Below are 18,808 nucleotides of genomic sequence, written 5' to 3' on the forward strand. Positions count from 1 at the left end.
AATTCTCTATGTCATGTCAAAAGGGAAATTCATGGTGGATTTGACATGGCTTTGGTTCTCAAGGTACCTATGAGTAGTAGGAGAGATGAGGCATACTCTAAAGTAACAATAACTGTAGGTAGATATGGGCCAGAGAATTCAGAAGGTGGTTCCTCTCCTCTTAGGTGTGGATGGGTGCACTGACAAAGAGTCATTTTGGAGACTTGGGAAATGTACACGGAAAGACAGGATGCTCCACGCTAGGGACTCTATATGTTTTCAAAAGCAAAGCATCAGGCAGTATGGGTATGTGAGGAGAAAACAGAGAGGTTCAGTATTGCAAAAGAAAGACAAATCAAGTATGGGTACAAAGTACAGTTATGAAGGGCATAGTCCAGAATGTGCAGATTCTCTGAGGCTAGAATAACATGCTTTTCTTCTTTACATTCAATTACCTAGTATGCAAAACTTAAACACCTTCACAATCATGGCAAAGACACTGGGGATAGAACCTTGACAGACATGTGCTCTGTTTACTCTCTGCCAGGAGGGAGAGATAAGAAGCCAACAATCACTGCAGCAGTGTGAGAAATGCCTTGACACTCGGTATAGGGCCGCTTATGAGTAACAACAGATGTCCGTGCACTCTGAAGATCAGTGGTGGTTAAACAGAAAAGGGATGTAAGTTATACAGATAATATGAAAAACAGCACTTGAGGGTGTGAGAAGCAGATTGTGTTCAGAAGCAGCATGGTGGGAATAAATCTTGAGAAAAGCCCAACATCAGAAAAGAGTTCACCACAACAAGGGACCCTAACTACATTTTAACCCAAGGCCACAGGAAACGGTGAAATTATGATGACATTCAAACTGCACTTCGAGGAAATAAATTCTGCAGCCTGAAGAAAAGACTGGAAATCAGAAAGACAGAAAGGAAGTAATTGTACAATGCCTTACCCAAGGATGTAGGTGAAATAGTATAGTGCGGTGAACCATAATACTAAGGTCAAGCATGAATTCCAAAAAGATAGAACTCACTCAACTGTACAAATAAAAATTCAGGCACTCTAAGTTTTAACCTGGTTCAGTCAAATTCGAAGCTAGAAAAAAGGTGAGACATAGTTTGACATGTCACACAGGGAAATATTTAAAGGTGGAAGATGAGTAGAAGCGGTCTCAGGAGAAGAGGCAGCCTGAAGCAGAGAGACACACTGTGCAGTGCTGAGAACTCTGCGCTCCAGGGACAGTGGTGTCACAATGAGCGAGGGCTTCTGGTTGCACGGCGATGGTTTCTTAATAAAGCAGGCCAGGGGAGGGGACAGCAGAGGACTATTACCCCTTGGAACTGCGTTGGAGAAAGTTAACTAGGAGAGGAGTAGAGTCTGGGGACTAGAGGCACACCAGATGAATTACTTATGTACGTTTGCTTGGCTGTTGTAGAGTAGACTTCAAAAGGGTTGCTGTTCACAAAAATGAATTCTGAAGAGAAACTGGATTTCATACATTAAATCGTTAAATAGTGTGAGACTCAGGCCTCAAACTTAAATTTATAGCACAATTCACTTTCTTTGTTAAGTTTTCATTTGTCATCTCTACATGGTGAAGCCCTCCACTTATGAGCTCGTTATTAAACCACGTCTCAGATTTTACATTCAGGAGAAAAATGGAAACCCATTAGCCCTTTCTTGTAATCATCTCCCCAGCTTTTCCTTTTGTCCTTCTCTACATGATCTAGAATCTTCCTTAGGAAATATTCAAAAGTAGAGTCAGAGATGTACTCCAGGGTCAGCCTGGACTGAGTATCCTAAAGTAGTTATGCAATTGTTTCTTCACTACTAGTTCCCAGAGGAACCTTTTTCTTTCCAGGCTAGAGGAGCCATTTCCTCTAAGTCACCCCCACCTGCTGTGTCCAACCTCTTCCCATTGTAACAAGATGTCTGTCGCCATCTACAAAGTTCAGACTGGAGAACTGGACAACTGAGTTACAAAAACAAAAGTGCAATGAGAGCAACAACATTTTAAATGTGTGGCTTGGCACTGGGTTACAGGGCTGGACACATGTCCTAGGTTAAAAAGAGCTACACTGATTAAAGAGAGATAGAGTGCCAGCTCCAGTGTGAAACCCTCTCTACTCTATAGGGGCTATCAATGTACCAAGAGGCCTGCAGGGTCTGCATACCACCACCAGCAAGTCTGGGTATGTGTGTCCAGGTGCTATGTTCTCTATTTAAGCTACATTATAATAGTGCTTTGTTCCTTAATAGTTACTAGTTAACTATTATGGTTAATAGCACTCCTCACAAACATTTATGAAGCTATCCTTACAGTACACACAAGTAAAGCATGGCTTTTCCCACCACATAGCTACCGGTTCTTCCTGAAATCTACCCTTATTTACAAATGTTATGCAGAACTCTGGCTGCAGTTTCTCAAGCATCATCTTAGTTAGGGTCTCTATTGAAAGCAACTCGAAGAGGGAAGGGTTTGTTTCACCTTACAGCTTATAAGGCCATTCAGAAAAGTCAGGGCAGGAAGTCAAGGCTGGAACCTGAAGGCAGTGACTGAAGCAGAAGTCATGGAGGAGAGCTGCTTACTGGCTTGCTCCCCATGGCTTTCTCAGCCTTCTTTCTTATGGGACTGACCCAAACACACCATGCTACCAAGAAAATGGTAACATTTTTATCTCTAAAAGAGTTGAAGTCTATGTTATGCCTCAACCACTGAGTTATCCTAGGACAGAGGTATAGAAAGTAACTAGAACACTCAGAAAGCATCTTAAAGTGGGCATCTGATGACTTGGATGCTAACCTGATGAACTTGACAGCCAAGCCCAGGTCTGCTATGCAGCAAGTCCCGTTTTTCTTCACCAGGATGTTCTTACTTTTCAAGTCTCGATGGGCGATTGCTGGTTTGCCTTGAGTACTGAAGATTTCCGTGTGTAAGTGGCATAGGCCACTGACGGAAGAGTAGGCTAACTTCAGCATAGACTTTGCATCTAGGGTGGTGGATTTCAGATAGTCATAAAGAGAACCATTTTCATGATAGTCTGTGATGAGGTATAACTGAGTCCAAGACCCAGTCCCTTTAATATCTGCAGCAATAAACCCTAAAAGACAAACAGTAAAAAGGATTAGATGTTTCCTGGACAGAATGAGCAATGCTTCATATGCTCAAATATTCTCTCTCCATATTCTTTGGTTTAACATCTTGCTCAGTTTTCTGACTATGCCTATGAGAGTGTTAAATTACTAATACCAAGCAGGGGTAATCAAAATCAGAGGGAGAAAGAAAAAAACAAGAGTTTGGATCTGAAGCCACTCTCTAATCAGTGGTACTGAATCCCTTTATGGTATTATAATAACAAGCAAGGCATGTTATATAAAATGCTTGAGTCAGGCCTTCTACTTCACTGACTGGGTCCTTTCCTATTCAAATGACCCAGGCAGATCACGTCTAGCCCAAGGAAAGGAAAATAAAATCAATTCTGAACATAAACTCTTACTACATATAAACTCTGCAAATAAAAATGCCTATAACTTTTCACAATATTTAAACCCAAATGTGGTCCTTCAAATTCATTTAAAAAAAAAAAACTTAAGAAATTCTAGTATTTCATTTGTACTTCCTGTTTCTGAAGGAAAAAAAAATATCACTGGTGAGTATTGCATTTCCAGCCCACCACCCATGCACAGAAGCACCACAGTCATGCTTCCCGTGACATCCTTTGTCAGAAGCTTATGGGCTCTGGACTCATGCCAAAAAGAGTGTCTGTAAGTTTCATAACAGGTCTAGACAGATGAGTTCATATGCAGATGTGGAGGGAAAACAGAAGAATGTGACAAAACCCCAACTATCGATGTGTAGACTGTGACTCACCCAGAATGTTTTCATGCCTCATCAGGACCGTCTGATAGATCTCTGTCTCTCGGAACCAGCTGGCTTCCTCGGTGGTGAAGAACACTTTCACGGCTACCTTTTCTCCACGCCACTTTCCCATCCACACTTCCCCATAGCGACCTTTTCCAATTTGCTTCACCATCTGAATTTGCTTAGCTATTGTCCTTTGGACCTGGCAAAACCCAAAACATGTTCTTAGTATATTTATGGCACTGCAGATATGTCTAAGTTTTTCTCCAGGGGGAGGGTGGGGGCAATGACTGCATGTAAAAATATGTAGTCAATATTATTATTTATACACATGAGTTATTTGTATTTATTAATTTGTGCTGTTCTCTTTTAAGTGTATTTCAGATGGATGGTTGCCAATTTTAAATCATCAAATACTGCTACCAAATCAGTACATGTTCCATTCTACCTACTGCAATTTTCATAGAGAAAAAAGACAAATGGTTTCACAGTAACTTATACCCAACAGAACAAAGTGTTCTACTGTTATAATTGATTAAATACCCTGAAGGAATTCTTGCCACCATATAACAAATCATGAATCTGTTAAATAAGACAAAAAATATTGGATGCAAAAGGAAATTTATCAAAATTCCAAAAATGGAGAAGAGCAGAGGAATCCAAACAAACAACAAAATAAAAACAAAATGAGGGGATAAAGGGGAAAGGAGAGCTCATAAGAAACAAAACAAAAAGAAAATGCCACTGTAAATGAGACTGAGCACTCCCAGCCTGGCAGGCTTGAACCCCTTTAGGTTACACAGTGGAATTTTTAGTTACAAAGTGCCAAGTAGCTGTAGAAAATGTTTAAGAAACTAAATGAAGACTAGGCAAGCAAGGTGAGATAGGCGAAAACTGTACATCTGAAGTGAAAGAGGCATTTGTTTCAGTGAAAAAAATGCAGACCAGAGACACAAAATAGTAGTCCATACAGAAGAACTGGCAAAAGCAGGCTAATATGCTGGAGAGAAGGCTTATTTAATACTCTATAAAACAGAGCTGAAGAATTACAAAATTCATAAAAACAAAGGGGGAAACATTGAGTGAAGCAGCATGGAAATTAAATGACTCTGTCTTCATGGTATTTACACCATCTGTACTTTATCAATGGTTTCCTGTCTGTAAGGAGTAACTATTTGAGGCAAGTTACATAATCTTGAAAGTAGAATTAACAGCCAGGACTGGGGGCACACACCCATAATCTCAGGACTCAGGAGGACAAGTGGGTAAACTGGGAATTGACAGGCAGCATGATCTACAGAGGAAAATCTGTCTCAAATAAATAAACAAGGACACTAGCACATGATACTAGCAAAATCCTACCATAATAAATACAAAGCCCTCTTTGTAGTGATACATCAGGTAAAAGCTTAACGCTTTCCTTTCTGTTTCTGTAATTTCTAAGATCATTCATTTGTGATAATCAATCCACATAATCTAGAATTCTCTCACTGCCTAGTCCATGGGCTAGCAGCCTAAATCTCTCCTGCATAACAGATTCTAAGAATTAGGATACGGATATTATTCTGCAGATTCCTTAAGTAGGATTCTTCTGTGGTTTCCATGATGGGTGATAAAATCTACTGAAGAGGCCCCAAGTTCATTCTTAGAACTGTTAGTGACACTGATAACAGAATGAAATCCTGTTGCAAAAGGGTATTTTTTTTTTATAAAGTTAAAGTTTTAAAAATTAAAGAATTACTACTGGTCTAGGAAGCACAAAGTGAGGTAGAAATAAGCAAACAAGCAGATGTGTAAAGTAGCACTCCTCTCACAGAGTTAGGCATTCGGGATGAGACAACCTTTGGTAGACTATATGTCCACTACTCCTGACAAGATGAGAGAAGCATCACGAGAGCACTAAGCAGCTGAGAGGCAGCTGCGAAGCACTTAGTTATCCACTTGGAGGGAAACCTACCATAGTTACCAAAGCATATTCACTTTACAGATGCATAAGCATTGCTCTGTGAGTCTATGGAATCCTGCCTAACAAACAGCTCTGTTTCTTTTCTAGCAATGAGTGGTCTTCTCTAGTGAACACATTGGCAGCAGCGGCAATGTCAGGGGGACAAAAAAATGGACCTCCAAGACACTCAGTCATTAACTTAGACTTGGAAATGGAATTTTACTCACATTTTAGGATTATATCATCAAAGAACCTGAACATGTCTTTAAAATTTAAAAACTGATTTTCAGTCTTTGATTTCACCAATGTTTCTTCTCTTTCTGCACATAAATTTCCAATCTAAATCATATGCACAATTTTTTAAAAAGTTGAGTGTGCAGCTAAAATTTACAAGAATTTCCTATAATTTCTAACTGAAGGGTCATTCAAAGGTCTGAGTGCTCAATGTTTGGTCTCCAGCTTGGTTCAAGTATGAGCAAGTGGGAACATTAAGACATGGGGTCTATCTCAGAGGAGCTCTGTAGGTCACAGGGAATGTGTCCACAAAGAGAATTATAGGACTCTCAATTTCTAGTTTCACTTCCTTGCCATGAGATGAACAGTTCTGCTCTGCCAGGAACTTTCACCTCAGTGGGCATTCATAAACCCAAAGAAAGAGAACAAGCAATGACAGACAAACCTCTAACCTTGCAAACCCAAACAAAGCTTTTTTCTACATTAGCTGGCTATCTCGGCTACCTGCCATAGAAAAATGACCAACATATGTCTGGAATATTTAATTATTGTAATTGTGATTCTAGAAAGAGAATTATATCATGTGCACTGGCTATAAATTATACACACACACACACACACACACACACACACACACACACACACACATCACTATTCCAATATTGTCATTTCATTATTTCATTTTATGGTTAGACATCTGTGTACACACATGAAGAAAAGAAAACAAGTTGTTATAAACCAGCATTCGATATTCTCTATCACTGAGTTAGCAACACACGCAAACATGTGTGTGTGAACAAACACAAATATACACATATATTTGGTTTAGTTAGGCTGAACTAATGCATATGGGAAAGACTTTTTACTAGGCTTCATTCAAGAGCTTTAATATTGAGCTGGCAAGATGGCTCAGTAGTTGGAAGCTCCTGTGCCCAGGAATAATGATCTGAGTTCTATTCCTAGATCCAGTGAGACAACAGGAAAGCATTTATTCCTGACAGTTGTCCTCTGACCACTTCATATCTGCCATAGTACATAAGCATGTAGCACATGAGAGCCTGTGCTTGCACATAAAATTAAAATAAATACAAATTTAAGAGTTTAATGTTGAGTAAAGAAACCACCTTGCTTCTACAGCCATACAACCCTGAAAGCGCCCAGTCTTGTCTGATCTTGGAAGCTAAGCAGGGTTGGGCCTGGTTAGTGCTTGGATGGGAGACACCTCTCCCTCCAAGGGATGGAGAGATGGCTCAGAGGTTAAGAGCACTGATCGCCCTTCCAGAGGACTAGGTTCGATTCCCAACACCCACATGGTAGGTCACAACTGTCTGTGACTCCAGTTCCAGGGGATCCAACACCCTCACACAGACACATATGTGAAGGCAAAAACACAAATGTATATAAAACAAGAATGAATGAATGAATGAATGAATGAATAAACAAATAAATAAACAAACAAATAAATAAATAAAAGCTGGGTTACTGTTTAGGGAAAAAAAGAAACTGCCTTGCATTTCTGTATAATGTCAACTAATAGGACATAAATAGTAATATTTTATTAAATAACATATACCATATATAGACATGTAAAATACTCCAAATGTTATATAGTAAATGTGTATATATACTACACAGAGAAGAAAATCATATTATATCTTAATTCTTCAAATAGTTCTATTATATCACTTCTTTTTGAAAAGAGAAGAAAAGGGCGTGGGGCACGCTTAATAGCATTTGGAGCAGAGCAGGCAATCTCTTGAGTTCGAGCAGTCTGGCTACAAGTAGGAAAGTGCAAAGCTACACAGAAAACCCTGTCTCAAAAAAAAAAAAAAAAAAAAAAAAGAAAAGAAAAGAAAAGAGAAAAGAGAAGAAATAGAAAGAGAGGTCTCCAAAAGTAACTTGGAAAATACTATGTCCACGTATATGTACATAGATGAAACATAAAAATTTCCCACTGTGTTAAGAAAATAAGTAACCAATCAGTTGTAAGGTATGAGCACCATTCCCTTAACAACACCACTACCACTCTGTTCTGCTGCCAATGTTTATCTCAAGCTCACATCTTAAGACTAGATATTTTAGCCATGATGCTTAGACTATATGACTTCTTTATGGATCTCCATCTCCCGGGAGCCTCTTTTCTATGATGCTATCCACATGTATTTCCTTATTCAACTAACATTTACTTCACATATTAAGAATGTCAGTAACATGGATTCTAGAGGCTCACAGTCTGAATTGGAATTTGGCTTCTCCATATACTAACTAATTGACTTAACTGGGTCTATATCCCTAAATTAATGCAAGGATATATTTCTAGTCCAGTCAAGTGGTACATAGTTGTTTGTTTGTTTTTTGATCAACCATGATCTGTATAAACAATGATGGTATTATAAGATTAAATTCCCTAGTGGTAACAGAACTATAGTACTTTGTGTAAAAATAAGCCTTTATGTTTACATGGCAATAAAATTGACTAGAGATGCATTTCTTAGACTATATCTCCATCATAGTGATCACATGGCTTTTTATCTAATGTGGCTACTACAAATAGTTAACAGGAACACATTTATAAAGGATAATCTCTGGATTAGACAACCCAGCCAATCTAGCAAGAAAAGCAATACTATTAACCATTCTAGGACACCATCAGAAGAGAAAGGCTGTGGTGGTATTGTGTTCCCCAAAATATTGTGAACCCTAATAAACTTGTCTGGGGTCAGAGACAGAACAGCCACAATATTAAACATGAGGATAGGCAGTGGTAGCACATGCCTTTAATCCTAGCATTCCAGAGGCAAAAATCCATCTGTTCAAGGATACAGCCAAGCACAGTGACTCACACCTTTAATCTCAGAAAGTGAGCCTTTAATCCCAGGGAGTGATGGTAGAAAGGAAAGATATATAAGGCATGAAGACCAGAAACGAGAAGCATTTGGCCTGGTTAAGCATTCAGGCTTTTGAGCAGCAATTTAGCTGAGACCCATTCTGGATGAGGACTCAGAGGCCTCCAGTCTGAGGAAGCAAGAACAGCTGAGGATCCGTCGAGGTGAGGTAGCTGTGGCTTGTTCTGGCTCTCTGATCTTCCAGTGTTCACACCAATAACTGGCCTCAGGTTTGATTTTATTAATAAGAACTTTTAAGATTAATGCTACAAAAGGCAATCATCAGTAATTACTAGCTACAAACCCTGTCGGCTACAGCAGTGACCTGCCTACAAGATATGCTGGTGCAATGGTGGCAATGTTATGGGAGTCACCAACAACTTTCTGATGGAGTTTAAGGCCCATTCCATGAGACTGAATCCACACTGGCCACTACTGAAGTGGCCAAGGATCTCAAGCTAGGTAAGGCATGGGCCTAGGGGAAAGCCTACTATTATTATTCCACCAGAGGAAAATTAACAAATTACTCCTAATGACATATTTCTATGCCCATAAATAACTATGTCACTCCACTCTCCTCAGAGAAGTTTCTTCTTGAAGTAGATGGGAATTAACACAGAGAGCCACAACTGGACAATATGCAAAGTGAGAGACTTTGGAGCACTCAGTCTTAAATGGAATATCTTCATCAAACCCCGTTACTCAGGGCTGAGAGATCTATGTGGAAAAGGAGGCAGAAAGATTGTAAGAGCCAAAAGTGGTGAATTACTTCAAAGAAACAGTGTCTTCAGCACAACATATAAAGTCACAGAAACAATAGCAGCATGCATAAATTCCAGCCAGACAAAATCCTAGCACTAAGAATAGGAAGTGGGGTGGCGCACGCCTTTAATCCCAGCACTCGAGCAGACCAGCGATCTCTGTGAGTTCAAGGCCAGCCTGGCTACCAAGTGAGTTCAGAAAGGCGCAAAGCTACACAGAAAACCTGTCCGAAAAAATCAAAAAAAAAAAAAAAAAAAAAAAAAAAAGAATAGGAAGTGGATACAGGGTCACATCCCTAACCAAGAAACTATTTGCAATTGATACCTACTGACAAAGGAAAAATCAGTTTTCTCCAATGGAATGTCACTGGGTATATCAACCATACTCCAGGGCAAATCCCAGGCCTAAGAGTTATTGTCCAACAACAACAACAACAACAACAAAACATAGTCCATAAATTTTTTTATGGGATTTTGCTTTGTTTGGGTATTTTGTAGTATTAGTTTTTTGTTTTGTTCTTTTTTGTTTTGTTTTCTGTTTCAAGAGAGAACAAGAACAAGAGAGAACATGAAGTTGGGTGGGTAAGAAAGTAGGGAGAATCTGGGAGGAGTTGGAGAGGGGAAAACATAATCAAAACATAGAGTATGAAAAAAATAAACAAAAATTAAGAATTCTTCCTTGAATTTGTTTTTCTCCAGTATTTTACTGCAGCAATAAGAAGCAGATAGAGAGAGAGAAGCCAAACATTGGTGATGGGCTGGGATATATAAACAAGGTCCCTGCGGATGGTAAAACTCTAGAGCTGAAAGCTTTTTACATCAAATGACTGAGCATCGTGTTTAATGGGTTGGAGAGACTCTGGGAAGGATAGGAAGTGAATACAAAGGAGTATATCCCACTCCCAAGTAAGGTACATCATTTAAACTGCAACATTATTAGTAAAAGGACAATGTCATGACGAAGGATACCTGGACTCTAGGCTGAGATAACTGAGACGTGCTGAGAGGTAAAATGAAGGAGGCCTTGAGCCATAAACTAGAAGAATGTTCCACAAAGTGATTGCATTTGCAAACATAGAGACATGTGTTTTATTTGGAGGAGAGCTGCTCAGAGGCAATGCTGGAGCTAGGGCTGCAGGCAGGGGAGCAGGAAGAAAGATCAGGAGTCAGGTGGAGTTTAAAAACTCTTCATATGAAGCTGAGAAAAGAAGATCTGCAGACGGTGGGAGGTGTTATTGCATCTGGGCCAAGATTAAAAGCAGCATTCAAAGAATATAGAAAGGCAACAACAGCTTCATAGGAAAAACTTTCTTAGGAAAAACTAAGCTCAAATCAGTAACATTTCCAAGAGGGATAATTTAGGGATATAGACCCAGTTAAGTCAATTAGTTAGTATATGGAGAAGCCAAATTCCAATTCAGACTGTGAGCCTCTAGAATCCATGTTACTGACATTCTTAATATGTGAAGTAAATGTTAGTTGAAGAAGCATCTAAGTCATTCGTACCAGTGGGTTTCACTATTTGTACTTAAAAAAAAAAAAAAAAGAATACTACACTAAAGAGTTACAAATACTGCAGTTAGAATTGCTACTCGTGAATTAAATCATAAAAATAAAAAACAGAACCTGGGCAATGTTTAAAGTCCTAAGTACTATCATTCTGCTTATCGTGACTAACATGGCTGCACATGCAGAGGTTGTTCTCTGTTTGATCTCAAAACTGAACTATGAAGGTAAATCCAAGATGGTCAGATGAAACAAAACAAGTCCAGAAGACATGCAAATCAGAATCAGAGCCTGAAGTCAGACAGTCAATCTCCAGTCTCTAAGGGGCCAGCAAGATGGCTCAGTGAGTGAAGGGGCTTGCCACTGAGACTGAGTTCAATCCTCCATAACCCAATAGTGAGGAACCAGTTCCTACAAGTGGACTCTGACTTCCACTCAGAACTTGAACACCATGACATGTGTGCACCCACACATGTTCATATATGCCCCACCTCTCTCTAAAATAATAAGGCTTCCTCTGTGGTCTATAGAAGAATCAAACACTTTTCTTAGCCAAGAAAGTGACCTGGATTTTTTAATGGGTATGTTGGATTTGGATATGTTCTTGTTGAAGTTGACAGTCCCTACTATCAGAAATTCAACCTCTCCTGAATGGATGACACAGACCTCAGCCTGAAACCTCAGCCTGCAGCTGAAATGCAGCTTTCCTTCTTTGCAGATGTCGGGGGTAATACTTTTGCCTTCAATAGCCAGGTCAAAGTACAGTAAGGCTATCCTCACCAAAAACATTTAATGTTTCTAACTCATTCTTCATCAGGATGTCTGAGGGTCTGGCTTTAACCAGACACATATTAAAGAACAATAAGCTCACTGTCTGTATGTCAAATGTTATCAGGAAGCCCCACAGCTAAGATCTGACACCCAAGGGCACAGAGCCTTCTTGTCTACTACTCTGTAAGAAAGGTGAAGCAGACAGACATTCCCCTCAGAACACATTTCCTTGGAATTCGTGTTATATTCTTCTCCTACCAGCAGAGGGAGACCTGATCCACTTCCTGAGCTCTGAGACTGCTCGATCAAGTCTCTCAGGGACTCTCCAGGAGGAATGTATGTCTCATCTTGCTCTAACCCAATGCTGTACCGAGGCCTGGCTTCTTGTCTTTTATACCTAAGCATGGACGAGGGAGATAGTATTAAAAACTTAAATGCAATGACAGATATAAAACATCACAGACAATCATGGAATTTAGCAATAAACATAAGATCAAATGCTATTTGCTACCCTTGGAATGTTTTTCATTCAATCATGTATAGGTTTTCTTTTCTATGTCTGTCAATTACTATACAAGCAGACTACATTCTGTTAGTATTTCCAAGTAGCTCCAATATCTGTTTCCAAGAAACATTTCCTTTATGTTCTCTAGGTAATTAAATATACAAGTTTTTTCATTTATAAAAGTATGTAAGGAGACTCTTTCACATACAAAAATGTACAAGACAATACAATAACCATGACATGAAGTTAAACTTTAAAACATGCTATTGTAATGTCTTCAAAAATTTATTTTAATCAACTAATTTATGAACTTATAAAATGTTATGGTTGAATATTAGGATTCTCAAATGATATGGACATTTAAACCTTTATATTTCACAAAGTAGAAAATAAGTTCTTGACTAAAAAACTTTTATATAACTAAACTTAGTTTATTTTAATGTTTGCTCTATAAATGTTATAATACTAGAGGAATTTTTTCGTCAGGAAATAAGGAATTACTAAAAGCACTCAGACTCCCATATGGTTTCTTCTTTGCTTAGAATTAAACCCAAGTCATAACTAGTCACTAAATTTTCCATTTATCCATGTTTCCTTAGGGATGAAAAATTTATCTGAGTGGTTGTGGTGTCTGAAACAGAAATGAGACAGCATCTATTTATAGCTTCACTCGGATAAGTCTTTGTTAATGGTAATAGACATTTTCAGATAAACCTACAATCTAGGACAAAGAAGGCCATGATGCAAAACCCAACAGGCAACAGCAGGAAAAAACACTCATGTAAGGATCTCATTATGCAGGTGAAACTCCATGTATCTGTCTAATACTTACCTGAAGTAACAGAACAAAATAATGAGGACCAATAGTAAACTACAGACAGTCACAGATATAAGTAAGGCCTTGTGGTGAATAGGTCCATCAACAAAATCTGAAAAAGAAAGCCACAAAACAGCACATATTTTTACTCAAAAGGGATCAACTCTTTCCCCAAAGTTGGATTAAAACATGATAAGCAAAATACAGGAAAAAAACCTTTAATATGCTATGAGAAAGCACACAGATATACTTGACATAGTCATATCTGAATGGAATGGCAGAAGTCATAGCACCAGCACAGCTGCTTGCCGAAGATCTAGCAGAGCTGAGTGGCCGGGTGGCCGCCATTCCTCCTTTGGTTTTCATCTTCGCCTGTTGTATACTTGAGGCACTTTTAATATTTGTACAATTTGGGGATGTTGGATTGATGGAAAATTCCTTATGAATCATTTATTCCTTCTCCCAGGAATGCTGCTTTTAAGTTTCCCCAGGAAAGTCCTGAACATACTTTTCCCCGGTTTTTAGGAAAATATCCTTATCTACTTGAAGGTCTTCCTTACACCTTGATGGTTGTGACACATAAAGAAGCCAGAGGTCTCTTCATGAGGCTATGAAACATTCTTGAAACACCTGTCCCTGTACTTACACAGGAATAAGTTATTCAAAACAAGGTAAACTTTAAAAGGTCAATAAGATTTGGTAGGCTAGAGGAATTGGCCACAGTTCAAATTAAAAGCCTCTTCCCACTGTACAACGAGACAAATCCATGGCATACAATTCTGCCCTACATAGAGGCATATTGATAAAAGTATGGAGTGCAAAGATGATAAAAGTATGAGATGTCAGGACCTCCCTCTCTTAGAAAGTTAGCACATACAGAGTCACAGTAATGTCATATGACCCCTTGGTCATATGTTGTTCCTTAACAACAGATTGCCAGGATTAGACATATAGACAAATGTTATAAAGATATAAACATTGTGTTATCCCAGAATTTGAATAATAAGTGTAGCAGTTTTGGCCTGAGGATTTTTTCTTGGGCACTCTGACCAAGAGTTATTAATAATAATAGTATTAAGAGTTAATAATACACTACTTGGGACATAGCAATGTGCCTGTAGAAGCTTGAAGATTTTGTTTTGGTCTAGCGTCCTTGAAGTAACCAAAGCTACCAGCCTAAGTACAGGATGTCATATGCCTTTGGATTCTTAAAAAGTGGGTTATAGGGTTAATGAGTAAGAATGATAACTCTGTTAATTAATGTTGTCAAAACTTGAGGAAAAATTATTGGAAATGGTAACTGTTCTGTCATAGTTTATTAATGATGACTAAAAATGAACTGAAACATATGTCCAAAACCAAAAATGATTATGGTTCTATGTTTTGGAATATCATTAATGTATTCCTGCTTACTAAATTCTGTATAAATAAATAAACACTCTGGTTGCTAGTTAGTCAGGCTGCAAGAGTCTCCCGACCACCATGGCCTGACTCACTTCCTTCCCCTGCTGACTCCTTACAACCTCTGCTGGGACCTGTTCCACTGGGGATGACTCCCGTATGCTTCCTCTGTCCATCTCTCCTAAAATGAAACTAAGAAGTATTCCATGTCTGATTCCTCCATTGCTGCTCTTGCACCCACCCATCTTCAGACTCTGCCCTCATCCAGAGCTAGACTCTGGCATGTACTCAAAACTGTGTGACTAGCTATGATGAATCCACTCAGCTAGATGTATATCTCAACAACATGAGTCTCCTCTATGGAAGGAACTGACCTGACACAGAATAAACCCACAAGAGGAATATGAGGAGCAAATGGGTCCCTGAGCCTAACAGCCAAGCAGGAGCTCATGTGATCCCAGAGTCAGGTTTGTAAGCGCTTCTCATCTAGCATCTGGAATATTCTTTGGATAGGAAACAAAAACAAATCTATATTCATTATAACCAAAGCTGCTTTCTGATGAATGCAAAGCATAAGGGCTCCTCAAATGTTGTACATTATATTAATTATATTGTACAATTATATTAATTTGTACATTATATTGTATATTATATTAATTATGCCCTTTAACAAATATAACTTAATTTTTCAAAATGGAATAAAACATTAAAATGGAAATGTCCGATTTAAAGACTGTTCAGTGCTCTTAAGCTATGGATCATTAAATATTGCTCATTTCGTATCAGCTCAAGTTCTTGACAAATCAGATTTGCTTAAAGCAAGCTTTCTCAAACATCAAGTGAATGTCTTAAGATATCAACGTGTGTTTACTGACATCAAGCCCAGAAATATTTATTCAAAATACCTTTTTGTGACCGAACATCCCAGGTGATTTTTATTCAGGTGGCTCAGGGTATTTAAACAAAAATGAGTTGAAACTAAGCCCAGTAGTACAGTAACATAATTAGCAGCTTTAGGAAAGGTACAACCGGTCCCTGAGAAAAGTGATGACTGCTACATAGCTGAAAAGGTAGGACTCTAAGGGATGACTTGGACCAGTACAAGAAGATGTTTTCCCAGCTGTACCCATATATAAATAGACATATTCAAAGTTTGGCAAGAGACTTTCTCTCACTCCAAATGTGATTTTTGCAATAAAAAGTAGTATATGCTCCATGAAAAAAGTTAAAGGACCAATTGACTAAAATAGATGAAATCATTACATCCTTAACAAGTAGTAGATGCTCCATGAAAAAAATTAAAAGACCAATTGACTAAAATAGATGAAATCATTACATACTTAACAAATTACTAACAGGAGCTGCATATGTACCATTACAGTTTCATTTCAAAGAACAAAAATGTTAACCAAGAGTATTTCACAAAGGATATGGCATCATCTTGTAATTGGATTCTTTTCTCTTTATTTTATGGAGAAAGCATTGCTATATAACCCGGGCTAGCTCAAACTTCAAATCTTTCTGCTTTAGCCTCCCAAGGGCTAAGATTACAATACTCCCACTATGCTGGTTAAACTATTTTTGTTTATAATATTGGGAACATTTCCCACAAGTTGTTTTCAAAGATGACACAGTACGTTACATAGAAACATCCTAATTAGAAACCAACCTTCTGTTGTGACATTAAGAAATTTTGTTATAATGCAGATTTTCTATAACATATACAATTATGTAACAAATAGACACACATCTTTGATTATGACAGTATCTACTATTCTTAGATGTCAAACTATTACTTCAGAGGACAGATATTATAAATCTTCTCATAATACTATCAAATATCCTTTAAAAAGACCAAACATTTTCTAATTCATTATCAATATAATAGTTTTAATTATTTTGAAATAATTTCAGCTTTGGACAAAATAATTCCAATATGTCCTTCACTCATAATTCTCATTACTTACATTTTGTCATGTGTGTTATAATTCTCTTGCTCTCTGATAACCCCTTACACAAAACTGTTCTCAGATGCATACATATGTACACACATTTGCATTCACATTGCTTTTCCATTATGTATTTTGAGTGCCTGTATTAATTTAGGCCATTTGAGGTTGCAGGACAATGTTGATATCCATCTTTAAATAATTCAGAGTTCTTATTACAAATAATAAGAACAAGGATACTGTCTCATAAATAGTTATATAACTGTAAGAATTGGGATAATAACGGTTGAAAATAAACTTACTTTGCAATTTTGCATAAAATTCTTGGATCAGTTATTGTAAACTCTAACCAACAGATCTTTACACTTTTTCTTGACAAATCTGATAACAGTTACTGATATCTAAAATATGTATTTAACACTTATGATCCATATACTACCTGCAAATATAAATGAAAGTAGGCTGCATCTCAAGAGACTAAATGGAAGTCATCAGAAAGTAGCTTTTTTTTTTAAATTATCCAGTTCAGAATTGTTATAAATGTCCCATAAAAAAAGAGTATAGAAGCTTGAACCACTGAAGTACTGTCCAAAAAGCCATCACAAACAGGAGTAAAAATTAGCACATACATTGTTTGGAACACATTGCTTAAAAAAATGTCAAAAATAATTGATAGGTCCTTAAAAGTAAATAGGCTACAACTGTATTAAGTTTCTTTCTTTTATGTCCTACATATACATGTAAAGACTGGAATCTTTGCTTATACTGGAAAACACAGCTTATATTCTATTTCCAATTTTAAGGACAACTCTGCATTTTTAGGAATCCAAAGAGAATATTCCTTCACTAAAATTAAATCTAACCACAGGATCACAATGAATTTCCAGCTCACGAACCCAGAATGTTTTCACGCTGATGCTATCATTTGGCTAAAACTGTTTCTCTTTGCCTTTTTATGTAGATGCAGAGCTCAGACTACACTGTGAACTGCTGGCCATGTGTTTATTACTCATTACATTTCTGACTTATGACAGGAATAAAACCACAAAGACATAAGGAAGTCTTTCTTTACCATCCAGCACTGTATTTAAGGCTAGCATTATTCTGTATTTTCCTTTTCTTTCCCACAATAACCCTCTTTTGCAGTTAAACCAGCTGCCTACTTCTCTTGGTTCATGAACTATGGATTCTTATCAATAAACCTGTATCCGTTGGTGATATTAGTCTTGTGCTACTCTGTCACTGTCTGCACTTGGATATTAACATGAATATTCCTGGGAGGAAACCCTTTCAGACTGAGGCCCTTCTGGAATAGACCATTTCTACCTACGCTGTCCCTCCAACTTCTCAGGCAGTGGAACCAACTGAAATTCTGCAGGCAAGTGGAGATCCCTCTGAGAGACAAGTAAGGATTGCCACCCGTTTCATAACAAAACTGAATCCTGTTACACTTTTTATACTGCAGTTTTTCATCTTCAAATGGGAATGTCCATTGCAAACACCTCATAGGGTTGTAAGACTCAAATGAGTTAGTTAATGAAACACCTAGTATAATACCTGGATACGTTAGTCATCTTCATTTTCATTTAACATTTTGTCTCACCCAATTAGTAAATTCCTGTTCATCCTTGACTCTTGTTCAGGGGTCACATCTCTAAGGCTATTGTGCTACCCTGTCATTTGATGCAGAACTAGCCCTATTATGTTCAGCCTCACAGTCCCACTGTCTATGTACTCTATGTATTCTGGAAGCCAAAACAAGCTATATCTCTGCAAAGTTGCCTTTTGTCAGGATATTCTATACAACAACAGAAAAGTAACTAACACAGAAATTGGTAACAGAGAAGTAGGTTTGTTTCAGTGGTGAAACTGACATGATGTTTTTCAGAGAGATGTGAAGGATTTTGGAACTTTAGACTGAAAAGTGCTGTGGGCAGGGCTTAGTGGGCCATTCTTGTGAATGCTTGGAAAACAGGAAGGTTGAGAGTAACATGAAACAGTGGAGACAAATCTCCAGAAGTTTCAGAGGGTCACAAGGATGCAAATGGCAACTGGACCAGTGGTCATTCATGTGATATTTTGATAAAGAATCGGCTGCATTCTACACATGTGCTGAGAAATTATTTGAGGCTGAATTTAAAAGAATAGGCTAATTTTTATGGCAGAGGAAATTTCAGGCAGCATAACA

The 18,808-nt window shown here is 38.0% G+C and overlaps 1 protein-coding gene across 4 annotated transcripts in view; it reads right to left on the bottom strand.

Annotated features, from left to right (window-relative positions):
• Window positions 1–18,808, bottom strand: part of Bmpr1b (bone morphogenetic protein receptor type 1B) — a 238,742-nt gene that overhangs the window by 16,248 nt on the left and 203,686 nt on the right. For all 4 annotated transcript variants that reach the window (XM_028855394.2, XM_028855395.1, XM_028855396.1 and 1 more), the window contains 4 exons: window positions 13,286–13,382; window positions 12,207–12,345; window positions 3,856–4,048; window positions 2,788–3,085 (listed from right to left, as the gene is read on the bottom strand). In XM_028855394.2, the coding sequence (XP_028711227.1) occupies window positions 2,788–3,085; window positions 3,856–4,048; window positions 12,207–12,345; window positions 13,286–13,382 (727 nt within the window). The remainder of the gene's footprint in view (window positions 1–2,787; window positions 3,086–3,855; window positions 4,049–12,206; window positions 12,346–13,285; window positions 13,383–18,808) is intronic.

This window comes from Peromyscus leucopus, chromosome 6, assembly GCF_004664715.2.
Source record: "Peromyscus leucopus breed LL Stock chromosome 6, UCI_PerLeu_2.1, whole genome shotgun sequence".
In the NCBI taxonomy this organism is placed as follows: Eukaryota; Metazoa; Chordata; class Mammalia; order Rodentia; family Cricetidae; genus Peromyscus; species Peromyscus leucopus.